The sequence below is a fragment of the Cucurbita pepo genome, chromosome LG11 (assembly GCF_002806865.2).
Source record: "Cucurbita pepo subsp. pepo cultivar mu-cu-16 chromosome LG11, ASM280686v2, whole genome shotgun sequence".
Classification (NCBI taxonomy): Eukaryota; Viridiplantae; Streptophyta; class Magnoliopsida; order Cucurbitales; family Cucurbitaceae; genus Cucurbita; species Cucurbita pepo.
In genome coordinates this window covers 4,801,029-4,817,032 of record NC_036648.1, presented here as the reverse complement: position 1 = coordinate 4,817,032, position 16,004 = coordinate 4,801,029, and the positions used below count along the sequence as shown (strand labels likewise).

At 34.1% G+C, this 16,004-nt stretch overlaps 2 protein-coding genes across 2 annotated transcripts in view; one reads left to right on the top strand and one right to left on the bottom strand.

Moving 5' to 3' along the window:
• LOC111805714 (splicing factor 3B subunit 2-like) overlaps nucleotides 1-721 on the bottom strand; it is a 6,234-nt gene extending 5,513 nt beyond the window's left edge. The window contains exons 1-2 of the mRNA XM_023690910.1: nucleotides 479-721; nucleotides 57-333 (exon numbers count right to left, since the gene is read on the bottom strand). Coding sequence (XP_023546678.1) covers nucleotides 57-281 — 225 coding nt within the window. The 5' untranslated portion in view covers nucleotides 282-333; nucleotides 479-721. The remainder of the gene's footprint in view (nucleotides 1-56; nucleotides 334-478) is intronic.
• A 4,637-nt stretch (nucleotides 722-5,358) lies between these two features.
• LOC111805890 (peroxisome biogenesis protein 12) lies at nucleotides 5,359-13,388 on the top strand. The gene is made up of 10 exons (XM_023691177.1): nucleotides 5,359-5,583; nucleotides 6,423-6,528; nucleotides 6,631-6,779; nucleotides 7,178-7,424; nucleotides 10,374-10,483; nucleotides 10,901-10,975; nucleotides 11,279-11,365; nucleotides 11,484-11,570; nucleotides 11,750-11,887; nucleotides 12,966-13,388. Exons 1-10 carry the CDS (start codon nucleotides 5,476-5,478, stop codon nucleotides 13,035-13,037), a joined length of 1,179 nt encoding a protein of 392 aa, XP_023546945.1. The 5' UTR covers nucleotides 5,359-5,475; the 3' UTR covers nucleotides 13,038-13,388.
• Nucleotides 13,389-16,004: the final 2,616 nt, after the last annotated feature.

Sequence of the window (16,004 nt, the reverse complement as noted above, 5' to 3'; positions counted from 1 at the left end):
AAAAAAAAAAAAAAAAAAAAAAAAAAAAAAAAAAAAAAAAAAAAAAAAAAAAAAACCTGCAGTGGATTATCGTTCTCCTTCGTATCGTCGCCAGAAGCGTCACTATCCTCTCCAGCAGTAGCCTCCACCTTAGAAGCCTTCTGGTTCTTCTTCTGCTTTCGCCGACGACGACGTCGTTCGCTTTCCCGCGACTTCTTGGCGGCGCCAGATTTAGGGTTAGAATTAAGGTCCAAGTCGCCATTCGAGACAACTCTATTCGACTGAGAAACCTCCGCAGTCATTCTCGGATTCAGTCTTCGCACAACTCGATCAATGAAGAAACAGCGTACGCAACTGTATAATGAAGAGAAGAACAGAACATAACAAATCAAAATAGAAATGTACGGAAATCAGCAAATGATGAACAGGAAAACAACCAGAACCGAGGAGTAAAAGGCAGAAAAATAACAAAAACCATAGAGTAAAGAAGAAGAAAAACCTGTTTCCAGCAGGCCACGGCGGACGAGGATAGTAAGGGCAAGACGGAAAGCAGGTTTTCTGTAACTTCTCCGGTGAGAGCAGAAACGAGAGGCAAGGCGGAGTTAGCAGCGGAAAATCTTAGAATGATATTGGGAGCCAATCGGGCAGGCGGTGGAAGGGAAATCTCAAGAATCTTTCTGCGTGTTTGTGTGTTGCATAGCTAAATTCGAAGTGAGAGAAATTGAACGGACGCCATTAGAGTGATGGAGTTCTTGAGAAGGGGTAACGGGAATGTGAAAAGTCGTAATTGCCCCTCCTTCAACGCATAGATATTGGCCTTTTTAAGCATTTCTAAGGCCAAATGAGTCCTTTAGTACACAATACTAGTAAGTACCTTTCTTGGATTATGCACTCACGATGTGGAACGTACGTCATAAACATTTAGCATGGATAAGGAAGAGTCTGATACTCAGTGAACTCGGATGGATGGATATTCGAGATGTTTCAATGAGATGATCGACACATGGGTAAGTTTCCAATGGATGTGTCCGAGTAAATTAAGATGGCCGATGTGTTTAGAGACATGGGATGACATCACGATGTATGGACCATGTAGTTGCGAACCGAGACGACAATGAGATACAACGTTGTTGTGTCACAACGATTGAACATGCACGCACAAGCAGCGTGTGTGGCCGAACAAACTATTAACTGTGACTCGGTGGTGGCTTGCTTCCAACACAACGCTGTTCTAGCTCGACGGATTTTGGCAACGCAAACAGCTCGGTCTAGCCTTTTTCAACCCGTTCCATTGTTTTTTGGACCTCAAATTCCATTTTTTACCCTTCTAACGACCACTATTTTGCCAAATTAAATTGTTGTAAGTTAAATTAGAGGTTTAATTATGAGTATTAGGTAAATCAGGTTGCTAAACATGTTCTAATCTGGTGGTGTTCTGAACTCACCTAGGTTGACTTAAACTTCAAGAGACAAATTTGGACTAGCTCCAAGAATAAACCAGTGACTCGGGCTTAAGCTAATCATTTAAGTGACTTCACTATTGGGTTAGTTAGATGAATTGCTTGAAGTGCGTATGATGCATTCCCTATGCCCCTTGAATGTGTCGTACCTTATAATTTTTTAATCTATGTTTATCATGTTAGTACTGTGTAGCGAGTATGTTGTGTTATAAAACTTACCACTTGTCACAATCGCACTTTGATGGCAGCAGACTTGCGGTTGTGCAGCACTCACTTCTCAGCAACAAGTGAGTTAAGCCTATTCGTTATTGCGTCGTCTACGGCCAAGCGACGTATGTTCAAACCTCTGGCCTCGGGTCAAGAAGAAAGTTTTAGAAAACGGGGGCAGAGAGATTTCGAAGGAGAGTTTTGAAAGCAAGATTTAAGAAATTGAAATTTATGTTATATGGGAATGTAAGCAAAAGGCAACAACAACGGCTTATTGCATATAACTATCGGGTAGGGAGAAGTTGACAATATGTTATGTTATGAAATATCATGTTGACACTTTATGCCATTGAAAATTGTGCTATGTTATGAAAGTGTTATACCATGTTATACTCTACGGTATGAGATGAAATAAAATGATTATGTTACGTATGAAATGAACGAAGAAATAACTTGTATCATAGCTACATGTCATGATTCTAAATTATGGGGACTCATGCATATTGTATGTTCACGTGCATCGGGATACTTTCCCGCTATGATTAGTATGGATACGTACACTACAATATTATGATACGGTATCATGTACAACATGATACTATGTGTGCTCCATTCGCTCCATGGTATACCAATAGCGTGAATGTACGCTAGTCGAAGGCTAGGTCCAGAGGTATTTACAAGCTCGTCTAGGGTCCATGTGCGCACATGTGAGCTATGTGTAGAGAAGTATTATACATCCAATTATGCTCGTAAATAGAGACTACGGGCATAGGATTGGATTTCCTGACCTCAGTAGTGGGGTTAGTATTTCTTAAAACACAAACCATGTGCTACTCTTGTTTTTCAAGTAAAAGTAAGACACCTATGTGAGAATGATAACGACGCTACAGTGATGACCACGGGACTGAAGTTAGGATAGATGCATTCATGTTATTTGTAGCACCTAGATTAGATGATGATATTCTTCTTTTATTTAAAAATTCACAGTATTTATTCTCTCTTATATTGTTTAAAGATTTTATTACAAACATGCAAGTTCATGGCATCATTTATGAAATATTTATAATAAATGTTTTCGCACTTAAATAGTCATGTCATGCATGTGTGATTTTATTGTAGTAGAAAAATAGGGTTGTTACATGTTTGGCCATACACGTTACCTAGATCTGTATGTTCACTCTTTTGCGACTCTAGTAGACTTACCTTTGCTTTAGACTAAGTACTAAGACTCAACTTTGCGTTTACTCTACGAAAATGTCCTTNGGTTATATATGCTAAGTCGATGCTAAGCCGTTGTTATCTCTCTCTTGCTTGCCTATATAACGTCTCTTTCAAAAATCTCTCTCTCTCCTCGTTTTCTAAAACCTTCCTTTAAAATCGAGGCTAGAGGCTCGATCATACGTCGCTTGACCGTAGGCGACGCAAGAACGAATTGGCTTAGCTCACTTGTCGTTGGAAAGTGAGTGTCGCACAATCGCAAGTCCGCTGTCTTCAAAAGTGCGATTGTGACAAGTGAGTTAAGCCAATTTGTTCTTGCGTCGCCTACGGCCAAGCGACATATGATCGAGCCTCTGGGCTCGAATTTAAGAGAAGGTTTTAGAAAGCGAGGGCAGAGAGAGATTTTCGAAAGAGAGATTTTTGAAAGAGACGTTATATAAGCAAGCAAGAGAGAAATAACAACGGCTTACCGTATATAACATTAGGTAGGGGAAGTTGATATATATATATATAATTTTAAATATATGTTGAAAATATATTTATATTGAGTGGGGTGAGGGATGAGGATGAGGATGACGATGAAAAATATAATTCCGTCCCTGGTCCCATTTGTCTAGCGAGAAAAAAAACGTTTCGTACTTCCTCTCTTATTCTCTATCTAAATGCGAATCCCTGCCCCGTTCGAGGTGGGTCTTCGGTCTCGTGGGTAAACTAAATATCTCTACTAGGAGCCCTACCTAACGGACCCTATCTCTTACACTTTTGAAACCATCGTTGCTTTTAATCTCGCATATGCCTGAGCTAGCTTGGCTATCACATAACTCGATGGAGCTTGTGCACGATTTTCATCACCATCGTTTTTTAATCCAATTTTAGTCTAGGGTTTGTGTTCGTTCTTTGGTTTTTGACTACGGGTGTTCCACGTCTCTTATCATAAGACTTTTCGCTTTAAAGAGATCATGAACAACGTTTCATCTAGTCATGATTTTCTCAATTTTGATATGCACACGTTGATCACACTCATATAAATTTTGGATACAAAAATATGTTTAACTTGATTCAACGAAATAGAGAAAACTACTTATTGGAATGAATTAAAAGATAACCGAAAAATCGGTAGCACTTGAGGCCCCTAAAGAAAGAAGGAAAGACATAATCTTACGAGAAGGAAGAAGCAAGAAGAGGAAACAAGTCATCCTAAGACAATTCGTTCTTCAAAGCTTATTGAGAGGCTTGCTTTCAGTGATTGTATCCGATACTGCCGACAGATTAGAAAGTAGAACATTGAGTGATGATGGGACTAAGACTGCTTTATGATCTCCTGGAAGACAAGAAATAGGGGTGTACATGGTCCCGGTTGGGTTGGGTTGAGGAATTTTTTTGACCCAACCCAAAAGTTCAAGTTGGTTGGATTAGTAACCCAACTCGAGAATTTTCACAACCCAACTCTCTATTTTCGGGTTGGGTTGTCGAGTTGTTAATTTTTTTTTTTTTAAGTTTTAAAATTTTATAATTATTCGGATATAAAATATATTAAAAGTTCACAAACAAACACAAATCGATCTATAATTTTTTCCATAAAAAAATCAATAAAAAACAATAAGGAAAAATTGTAACGCATTAACATAGCTCAACATTGTCATAAAATAAAACTAAACACAGTTAAATACGAACGTTTATTGAAAATGAGTTAGAATAAGAAAAATACGAGGATAGATCATCAAATTAAATAAACAAAAAAAAAAAAAAGTTAAAGATGTTGTATATAACGAAAACAAATTAAATAAACAATAAAAATAATTAGTTTAAAGATGTGGTATATAATGAAGTTCTGACCTCAACTAAACAAAATAAAAAATAATAAAATAATATAAAAGAAATTAAACAAAATAATAATAAATAAAAAAATCCCTTGCGTAGGTATCGTTAGAGAGGTCGAGGTACCAACAAACCTATTAATACGGAAAGATTCGTAACATAATTTATATATATTTTTTTGCTCGAGTCAACCCAAAGGTTTTATCTACGAACTCGAAACCGAACCGATTCAGTTCGGGTTCAGAAAAATGAACCCAACCCTAGCCGAAATGCTAATCCAACTCAACCCAACCCAATCCTTATAGTTCGGATTTGATTGGTCCAAGTTGAATGTACACTCCTAATAAGAAGACTAGAAGGCTAGTTCTTATAAGACATCACATTTCCGTGCTCGAGAGAAGTTACCATAATAGAGTTGCAATAATTTATTTGTAAGGAGAATAACACAANTTATCGTTTTATTTATTTTTTTTGTGAAAAATTTTTTTATTTTTAGTTTTAAAAAAACATTATTTTTACTATAAATTTATATGCTTTTATTTCCGTTAATAATTATATATAAAAAAAAAAATATATTTTAAATTTTTAATTAGAATTAAAAAAAGAAAAAGAAAAAGAAAAAGACGTCAATGGATAAAGCCATCAAATTTATGATTACAATTTGCAACTCATCAAAATCGGATTCCATCGATGTTTTGTGCGAACAGTCTGCCATTTTCGCTTCACGAGCTCTACTTTTTGCTAGGAAGCACCGCGTTCCATCACAGCCTCCATTGAAAGAAATTCCACAACCATGTTGTTTCAGGTTGGAGGGCAAGGGACTCGTCCCACCTTCTTCGAGATGGCCGCCGCTCAGCAGCTCCCTGCTAGCCTTCGTGCCGCTCTCACTTACTCCATCGGCGTATGATTCTCTCTCTCTCTTTTCAAACCATCTCTTCATTAACTTCCATTTTGTGTATGCGTTCGTCGGAGACTAGTCTATCGTGATTTTGATCTGCCATTTCTGTGGCAGTTTTGGTGTTGTTCTCTATTCTTTGCGAATTTGGACTTCTTCTTGGTAGTTGCAAGTTATCTGCGGTTTTGTGTTGTTGTTTATTGATTCGAGACAAGTGGGGTTCTATTTTGTTGAGAATGGCTCTTTGAATTTCCCCATTTCGTGCTCTTGTAATGTTCTTCTCTTAATTTGGAATAGGGTATAGGGTTGAAAATTTCGTTGTAATTTGTGTGCTTAAGGCTCTTGGCGGAGGACGTATGGCTTGTGTCAAAAGTGATTTTTGATAGAGGATATCTTGTTTCTTTAACCATTTACAACTGGTTATTACCATCAACGATTTTTTGATAAGAAACTATTTGGTTGAAAGTATGGGCATACGAAAAGGAGAGGAGGAAAGCTGCAGACCAAGTTATGTTAACACAAAGGAGAAGGCTAGGATTTAATATCCTACAAAGTTACCCTTTGCAACCTAATATATACGGTCACATAGTTGCATCGTAAGAATAGTGAAGATACGCAAGTTGGCATGAATACTCACGGATTTCCTGGAAAAAAAAAAGTTAACACAAGGAGAAACTAACCCATAGTTACAAAATTGAAATGTATTTTGATCGGTCTCCTATTGAATTCATGATTGTGCATATTATTTGTACTTTCATGCGTCTGTACACCATTCCTCACTGTAATATTGTTATGTTGTTTAGTCCTATTGCTTAAATTCTTCTGGGTTCGTTAAAATTTTTCAGGTTTTAGCTCTAAGAAGACCATTCTTTCATAGGGTGTTAGACTATGAAGATGAGTTCTTTTCTTTGCTAATGCTGGTTCTAGAAACACACAGCTTACGAACTACAGGTGAATGATGGCTATATCCATAAAGCACAAGATTTTAATTTGAACATTGGTGTTCCAGTTTCTATTTACCTAATTATTATTTATTTTCTACATATTCTTCAGATGCTTCGTTTTCTGAATCTCTTTATGGCTTAAGAAGAAGAGGTGTAAATGTAAAAGTAAAGAAGGAAGATTCTCGTTCAGTCTCTGGAGATGGTATTCAACATAGAGGATTGGCAAAACATCAAAAAGTTCTTTCTGTTGTTTTCTTGGTATGATCTGATTCTGGCTTTTTTTTTTCTTTGTGCTTTTGACATTTAGTTCTTGTTTATCTGCTTGGAAAATTTGATCTTTTGTACACTAAGCTCTCTCTCTATATATAACCTAGTTGGTCTATGAGTATGTTAATTACTACCCATATTCTCTCAGCCTTTTGTGCATACATCTCTCACTAAACAAGGGCATTGACTCTAAATGTGAGATACTAAAGATTGTTTTGTAGCATATTGCCCCCATAGAGATTTCAGAATGGTTTTTTTTTTTGTGTATAACTAATAAGTTTTCATGAACATAAGTTTAAAATGAACAGTATTTCATGTGGATTCAGACTAGACTTCCTTGCAACACACTGCATTTTGAACGACTAATACAATGAATATATAATTTTCAGGTTGTATTGCCTTATTTCAAGTCAAAGTTGCACGCAATTTACAATAAGGAAAGGGAGGCTAGGCTTCAAGCAAGTTTATGGGGTGATGATAATGAAAGGTTTAATGATGCTGAAATTTATGATGTAAGAGGTGATCTTGTTCCTACTAGAACTTCGAGAGTTGAAGCATCAGTAAGAGAACGGGTGATGAACAAATTTCAGAAAATTGTCGGTGCTTGTTACCCATGGCTTCATGCAAGTAGTGAAGGTAATAAATACATTGCACCAACAACATGAAGTTATTGTGGTATTTTCATACTTTGAGCAAACAAGTGTTCAGAAAATTTGTGATCCCAGTTAGAGCTTTGATTGTCATAGATCAGTTGTAAAATTTAAATCTGATTAACAATTGATTGGTTCAGTTTGGAAAAAAAATGTATGGGATTATTATTTGTTTTTCTAGTTTTTAGTCATCTGTGGGGTGGAAGATCAAGCTAGAAGGGCATGGAACCTGACAAGAGTCGGCTATTTTCTATTAAGTTTCTTTTTGCTGCCCTTTGAGTAGGTTCATATGTCCTTCCCCAGCTTTCAAAGTCCCTTTGGAAGCTCAAGATGCCTAAGGTTTTCGTGTGGCTTGCTATCCTAGGAGGTCTCATCATGATGGCGTAAGTCAAGAAACACAATCCCTCCATGGCTCCTAAATCAAATCGGTAATCTTTATGCAGATGTGATCGGAATGCATGCCCAATCATTGTTTTGCTCTTGCCCATTTGTTTCCTCCTCTGGTTCAAGCTTCTGGAAGCATTTGATATGAATTGGGTTCAGTGTTTTTTCAAATCTTCAGCGGTTAACCAAACCGCCATTAAAGATGCAACATTGATTGAACCCCCCACAGCAAATGCCTCTTAATTCTTGCACTCTTTCTGACAGTTCTTTGGGTGATATGGAGATAACATTTACAAAAAGGATTTTTTCATCGATCAAAAGACCCCTCTGCATGTAGGTCTCCTCCACATCATTGTTTGGATGACTCTGATGTGGCATTAGTAGTTCGCGAGAGCAGTGTGGAACTAGATTTCCATCCTGTGGAAAATGTTTTTGTTCTTAATCTTTAGGATTCAGTTGCAGACGCTTTTGGGTTAACTTTACAAGATGAAGGTCAAGAGTCTCCTTTATTAATTCCTCCCACCTCTTTTTCAGTTGATTATCCGTTCTCTTCAAGTTCCATTCCCATCAAATTTTTATTTCTCATTGAGACATGTGATCTTCAGTTACAAGAAATCTATTCATTTACAGAGAAGAATCGTGCATCCATTTGAAGTTTCTTATTTAAGTGATTCGAAGTTTTTTCATGATTAATGAGATAGAGTTCTATTAATGACTCATTGTTGGAGTTTTGACTTTTTATTTAGGGGTCTTTCAAGTTTCCTCCATGCATGCGTCACTTTATTTTCTACTCTTTCTGCAGTGGTTAAAGTTGTCCTTTGAAGCTTGCTTTTTATTTGTTCTAGTTTTATTGCATTTTAAAGTGTTTGTGGCTGCCTTAATTCACTCAATTCCAGGACTGTGAAGCATTATGTCAGCATTAATTTTGATGAGGCTTTGGCCTTTGACGTTTGTTTATGAGAAAAATTTTAAGCTCTTTAATATTTAATTGTCCTTTCATTGTTTGAAGTTGCCTTTATTAGGTATTTTTACGACATTAAATTTCAGTCCAACTTTTATTCTCCGGCCAACCTAAGTTTCAAGTTGGTTCGGTTTTCAACATTATGCATAAGGATGAAACTTTTATTCTCTTTGTTTATTAAAATTCTCTTTGTTCTAGGTTGCATTAGTATGCACGAGGAGTGGAATATTAAGTTTAAAGTTTTGAAGTTGTTTCCTTTCCAATAAAACTTTTGACTGTCTTCATTCCAGATTGCACTAAGTTCTTGTATGACAACATTAAATTTGAATTTGGATTTTATTCTCCATGGAGCCCAAGTTTCAAGTTGTTCTGGTTTTCAACATTGTTCATGAAAATGAGACTTTTGTTTTCCTTATTTATTAAATAAGTTCTCTTTGTTCAAGGTTGTATTAATATGCACGTGGAGTGAAACATGAAGTTTCAAGTTTTTATAGGTTTTTTTTTTCAAGAAGACTTTCCGTTGTCTTCATTCAAGAGCTGCCAATTTTGCACTAATTCTTTGGAAGTTTAATGGTCATTCATTCACATATTTATTCATTTAGGAGCTACATGAAGTGCAAAGTAAAAGTTATAGCGAAAGATTTAGAAGACCTTCCCTAGTTTTCTCAAGTTTCTCAAAATGGTAGCAAAAGTCAATAATAGAGTCTCATTTCTGATAGGGGGCATATTTTGTTAGGTCTACAAAAAGTTCTTGTTCTCTATATAGTCGTCTTTGCTATTTTTTTATTTTTCTTTTTCACTCCCTTTGGGAGTTTGTTTCCTTGAACTTTTGATCATTTTCATTATATCAATGAGAAGTTGTTTATTGTTTTAAAAAAAATCTTCAAGGGTTAAGATTCCTGTTCCTTGAAGAAGGAGAACACTATGGATCGTTTGGTCATAAAGGAATTGAGCGAGTTTATTAAAATGATGAGAAGACTAGTGATCAATTTTGGTTTGATACGATTTCGTGTCTTTTTGGGCTCTTGTATATGCATGTGCACAAGGCGCTCCGAACAACTAGTAGGCAATGAGGCTCAGGGAATAAAAAAAAGATTGTCCAGGAAGAAGGTCGTATGGCAGGAGCTGGAGCTTGTAATCACTAGTCTTTTATCTGTGGGGAGTGTCCATGTCCATTCTTGCTGTATTAGGAGAGCCAATATGTCCTATTCTGCCACCAGACTTACGATTTAGCTCAAAATATGCAAATATGTTAGTCATATTTTTAGAGAGTTAAATGTGCTCAGTATTTGGAATATAGTCAATATGAAAGATTCGCTTTGGATTTCCCATACAAAATATTTTTGGAATGTTAGTGATTGGAGGAATTATGGTTCACTTAATATCCAATCCCTTGAATGATTTCATATCTCTTATCAAAGTACTTCGTTTCATATAAGAGAAAAGTACTTTGTATTTATTTTCTGTAATGGTACTTCTTCAAGTTTTATTTGGAGTCAAATACTATTACGGTTATCTATATTTCTTAATCTTTGTTTTATGAACTCCTGAACGTCATTTTTAAGGACTATCTTTATGATGATGATGCAGGTCTATCGTTCACTTATCAGCTGTTATATTTGTTGGATGCTACTGGATTCTATTCACTAGGACTGCAGGTCATTGGAGTTCATGTCTGTCGAGCTACAGGACAAGAGTTGGTAATTCGTTGACTATTTACTGTTAGTTTTTTAAGGTCGTAACTCCTTTCAATAGAAATAATTATTCTACTTTGTTTCATACAAATCAAATACCCTTCTTTATATAGTTTCACACATTATAGAATCATGGATGCTTTATAATTCAGTTATTTTATTCTGCAGTCTTTGTGTGGCACCTGGTGAACATGCATGTATATGATTAGTTTGTTTTTGAATTCTGACAACTAATGGGATTTAATTTTTATAATTTATGAGAACATTAAGCAAAATAGTTGATGCATTTTAAATGTTTGTTCTGTTATTAGATTGAATGTATCACACATTTGCATCCTTGTCACTTTTTAGTTCTACTAGATTCTTTTTTTCCCATTCTTTGTATTCATTGTTTTCTTTACCCTTTTTGTGACATCAAGGTAGATGGACACATCATCTAGAATTTCGAAGATACGAAGCCACGAGCGTGAGAGACTACGTGGCCCTCCTTGGTTGAAGGTATAACTTCTTTGATAATTGTTGAAAGTAGAGTATATTGCTCAGGGAAAAAGAGATCAATTATTGCATCCAAAATGATTATACTTGTTTGGTTTGAATTTTGGCATCAGCCAACTCCTGAGTAAAGAGGCTGGTCGACTAGTTTTGATGGCTAATCTGCATGTATTAGTCTCTGGATTTTCTCATTGTTAGTTTAACAGTGTTTCTTTTCAACTTGTAGAGTAAATTTCTTTTTTTACTCTTCAATCTGTTATGCTTGAAGGGTACTTTATTCATACCAACATATTACATGGTTTGACACAGGCAATACAAGGAGGAATCCTCACTTGTATGTACACGATGCTAGATTATGCACAGACCGGGCTAATTGCAGCAGTGTTTTTCTTCAAAGTGAGTGCTTACTAATCCAATATTGTATGTTTTGCTTTAAATATTTGTTTTATAGTCTAATAACATGATAACCTCTTATTTTTACATTGCATAATGACATGTGACACTATCTGATTAGATGATGGAGTGGTGGTACCAATCTGCTGAGGAACGAATGTCTGCACCAACGGTATATCCCCCACCACCACCTCCTCCTCCTCCAAAGGTAAATTACTTTTCGCTTAATTGAACTCTGTATCACAGGGTTTTGTGCTCTTTTATGAAAAAAGTATATTTGTATTTATGTGTGAGGGTGTATGTGTATAAAATTGTTACATATGCATACATGTATATAAGTATGTATTGCCCATTCAAATACGAGGTCTGAAGTGTTGTTACGAACAGGTAGCTAAGGAAGGGATTCCACTGCCGCCCAACAGAACAATTTGCCCTTTGTGCTCAGAGAAACGAGCTAATCCATCAGTTGTTACTGTTTCTGGCTTTGTCTTTTGTTACACTTGCATCTTCAAGTATGTTTCACAGGTAAGCCCGTAACTACTGTCAACTCTAACATGTATTTAACTCTTCTTTTCTCTTTACTTTTACCTTTTCATATATGAATCTTATTTGAGTAATTTGACTGCTGAGTAAGGAGGTAGAAAATAGAGTTTTTGAGGAGTTTATATATACTTGCATGAATTCTCCGGTGGAATTGAGGTATTGATTAGATTACCCACCTAAGAACATGGAGCATACAAATGAGGGAGCGGCACCTATTATAATTGCGAGATCCTATCACTCTTCTCATGAAGGATGAAATGGAGAAGCTCTTCTTTTAGGAGATATTGATTTTGGGAATTAGTTGGCTAATTGTGAGCACTTTTTGTAGTCTGAAAGTGTAACGGCCCAAGCCCACCACTTGCAGATATTGCCCTTTTTGGACTTTCCCTTTCGGGTTTCCCCTTAAGGTTTTAAAACGCGTCTACTATGGAGAGGGTCTAACCCTTCCCCGACCAGTGACCGGCTCTGATACCATTTATAATAACCAAAGCTCACTACTAGCAGATATTGTCCTCTTTGGACTTTCCTACAAGATTTTTTTAAAAACGTGTGTGCTAGGGAGAGATTTTCACATCCTTATAAGCAATACTTCGTTCTCCTCTTCTACTATAGTGTGCTAAACAAGGAGATAGCAAGTGATAAATTTTCCTCTCCGGTCATTGGGGAGCTATTGTTTAAGCTAGCTCTTTAGATTGCCACCAAACTAGAGAGCTCACATTTGAGACATCCCTGGTTAGTTCAGATAAACTTTCAAGTGTTGGTTTGATAACATTTTCATTTTTCATTTCTGTTGTAAACAACCCTTTTACTAACATTTTATTTGTTCTCTTCTAATATCACTTACAATTTGGATATTACGGAACATAATAGACAAAATTGTTATCAAACGAAATTTAAGAAAGTGAAGGGAAATTGATTCCATAATATGAGATGAACGCTTTGTATGCCTTCTTGTTTGAGCAAATGTTGATCGAGCTTTTAGCGACATTACTCGTGTAATCTTGTTTGAAATCGCATCTAATGGTTGTAATCTTGTGTTGTTCATATTGCATTGGACCAGTACAAGCGCTGCCCAATCACATTAATGCCTGCAAATGTTGATCACATCAGGAGGCTCTTCCATGATATGTGAAGAACCTGAGGGACACAATAATGCAAGGATTAATGGCTGCCATCCTCTCCAGGATTCAGGGGGGCTTCTTCTTCTTGTCAAATCTGCAAACTTGAAGAAATAATTTGTTGTTATAATGTTCTTGATGGTTGAAAATGTGTAGATCATAGGGATATAAAATCACTGGTTATAGTTACTAGTAATATGGTATTTAGGATTATAATATCGATATGGATAAAGTAATCAAGGTTTCAAATTTTGAGAATTATTGATGAATATGTCAATAGATCAGATATTCTAAAGAAATTATGGAAACCAAGAAACATCGATCCATCAGTTCAAGCAATTTGAATATGGATAAGATTTGATCAATTGTTTTACATATATATTCTATTACTTAAAGGTTTTTAGGGATTGGTCACCTTGGCCTTGACTTCCTCGACCCTGACCGACCCATGGTTACACTTTCCCAAGGCTCTAGTTAAGCCTCGGGTCTTGTTTCCTGGGCTCGTGTGCTGGTTAGGCTACTCTACCTTGATCTTCTTCTTCTAGATTCAATGTTGTTAAACTAAAATAAATAAATGTGTTTGTGTATGTTAGAATCATATAATATATAAATAGACTTCAAGCAATATTATTCTTATTTGCGATATTAAATCAATAATTGAAGAGTTGGTTTCGTGAAAGTTTTGAAGTCCATTTTTAAAATTTCAAAATCATAACATGTCATCTCGTCTTCGTGTACGTTAGATATTTTAAATTTAAAAAATGAAAATTAAAGATAAAATTATTCTAAGTAGACTTCCAAATTCTTTATGTTTTTTTTTTTTTTTTGGCCAATTTAATGGTCTCGAGTATATACTAAAAATATTCTCATGAATAAATAGAAGAATTAAAGACAAGTCACAAATGGAAAAACTTCATATGGAAATTATTTAGCTGAATTTATTTATTTTATTAAAAAAAAAAAAAAAATAATCCCCACCAAATTCAATATAAAATTTCGTGGCGACGTGAATGAAACGGGAGTGGAGCCAAAGGCGAGAAATTCATCCCGTTCTACTCCATGAACATCCTATCCAAATACAAATTAAAAGTTTAAAATTACTATAATATTTAGATATTAAATATATTTGTCAACGAAAATCAAAATTTGAGAACCGACGATCGCGTTCCATATTGATTCTTTTTATTTTATAATTTTTTTAAACTTATTTCTCTTTGTTCAATTATTTGTGTTTTGCATGTAGTTCGTAGTTTCCTTTTTCATTATTTGTTTATTTATTTATTTTTATTATCAATTTGAGAGAAAAAAAACAAAGGAAAAATGATAATAAATTAAAATAATTGTATTTTACGTTGAATTTTTAAAATATAACGTATAATTAATTCTTCAATTTAATTATTAAAAATAATCATATTCAATAAAAATAAATTAATTAACCATAATTAATTATTTAAAATATCTTAATATTATTATTATATTTCTCAAAATTGTCAATCTCAACTAATTATTAGAAACGCGTCATAAATATAATTTAAAAATTTCAACAGGGACTAAATTGAAACTCAAATATTCTACAGAAACTTAATTAAAGAAAAGATCGGGTACGCCACATATTATTTAATTTAATGTATTTAAAAATAAAATGTAATATCAATTCTTGAGGGAGAATGGTTCAAATTTGACGAGTCCCAAACAATCTAGATTTAATTTTTCTTGAACCACAAGAACCCTAATTAAATTATTAATTTCTTTGAAATTTCCTTTGTGCCCTTTCTCTCTCTATAAATAGAGCTAAGCATATGATTATTATGGCCTTCTATTTTTTTTATTCTTTTTAGAGAGAGAGAGTCCAAAAAGAGGAGAGAGAAGGAAGCTATCATATCTCAAAATTAAGGTATGCCTAATTTTTCTATTATTTATTATTATATATTTTCTTGTGATATTCCATACAAAAATAAAATATTAGTAAAAGGGTAGTTTGGTAAATAATCCATTTAATTGAATTAGAGAAAAAAGAAAAAAGAAATAAAAAAAAATGAGGTAGTGGTTGAAAGACTTGAGAGTCAACTCATTTAGCCGCCGCCATTACTATCGCTTGCTTGGAATTTATTTATTTATTAATTAATTGATAAAATATTGCATTTTTCTTTTTGTTTTTTAAAAATGTATTTAAAAGTTTTTTTTTAAATGTATTTCAATTTTTCAAGACTATTTCTTGTTTGATTTTTTTTTTTAATTTTGAGTAATTTTATACTTTTATTGAAAATCATGATATTTGAAATATGAAAATGTATTTTCGAAAAAATTATTATGAATAATTATAAACATTCCGACAGAAATGTCTGTAGACATAAAAAATCACACAGTTTTTCATTTTCTATCTCCACGAAATTTTAAATTTATTTTTACTTGAATTGGAGTGGAGACAAAAATTTATGGAGATCGAGTTATTACATGATTTAAAAAAAAAACATAATTTTATAATATAGTTCTTATTAAAAAATGTCAATAAAAATTGTAATATAATGTTTACAATAAAAAAATATAATATAAAAGTTACGAACATAATTTTTTTTTTTAAAAAAATAATATTGTAACGTTTTTTTACCTTAAAAGAAAGTTTTAACTTAAATATTATTATATTATAGTCAGTAACTAATAATATTTATAAATAACTCGATATTTAGTGTTTTGATTTTAATTCGACAATAAAGTATATTAGATTCGAGAAAGTTATAAAAATGTAAATGTAAAATAAAAATATTAAAAAAAATTAATTATTTTTTATGTGTAAGAAAGTGAATTTCAGTAAAAAGATATTTATTTTATTATTTATTATTATTATTATTATTATTTGGAGATAGACACGTAGGTACGTTTACCTTGTTGTGTTGTGATATTTTAATGGTCAAATTCAAAATTTCCGCGCTTGATTGATAGCGTGAACGCTAACAACGCTACGATGAACTGCGTCTTCTCAA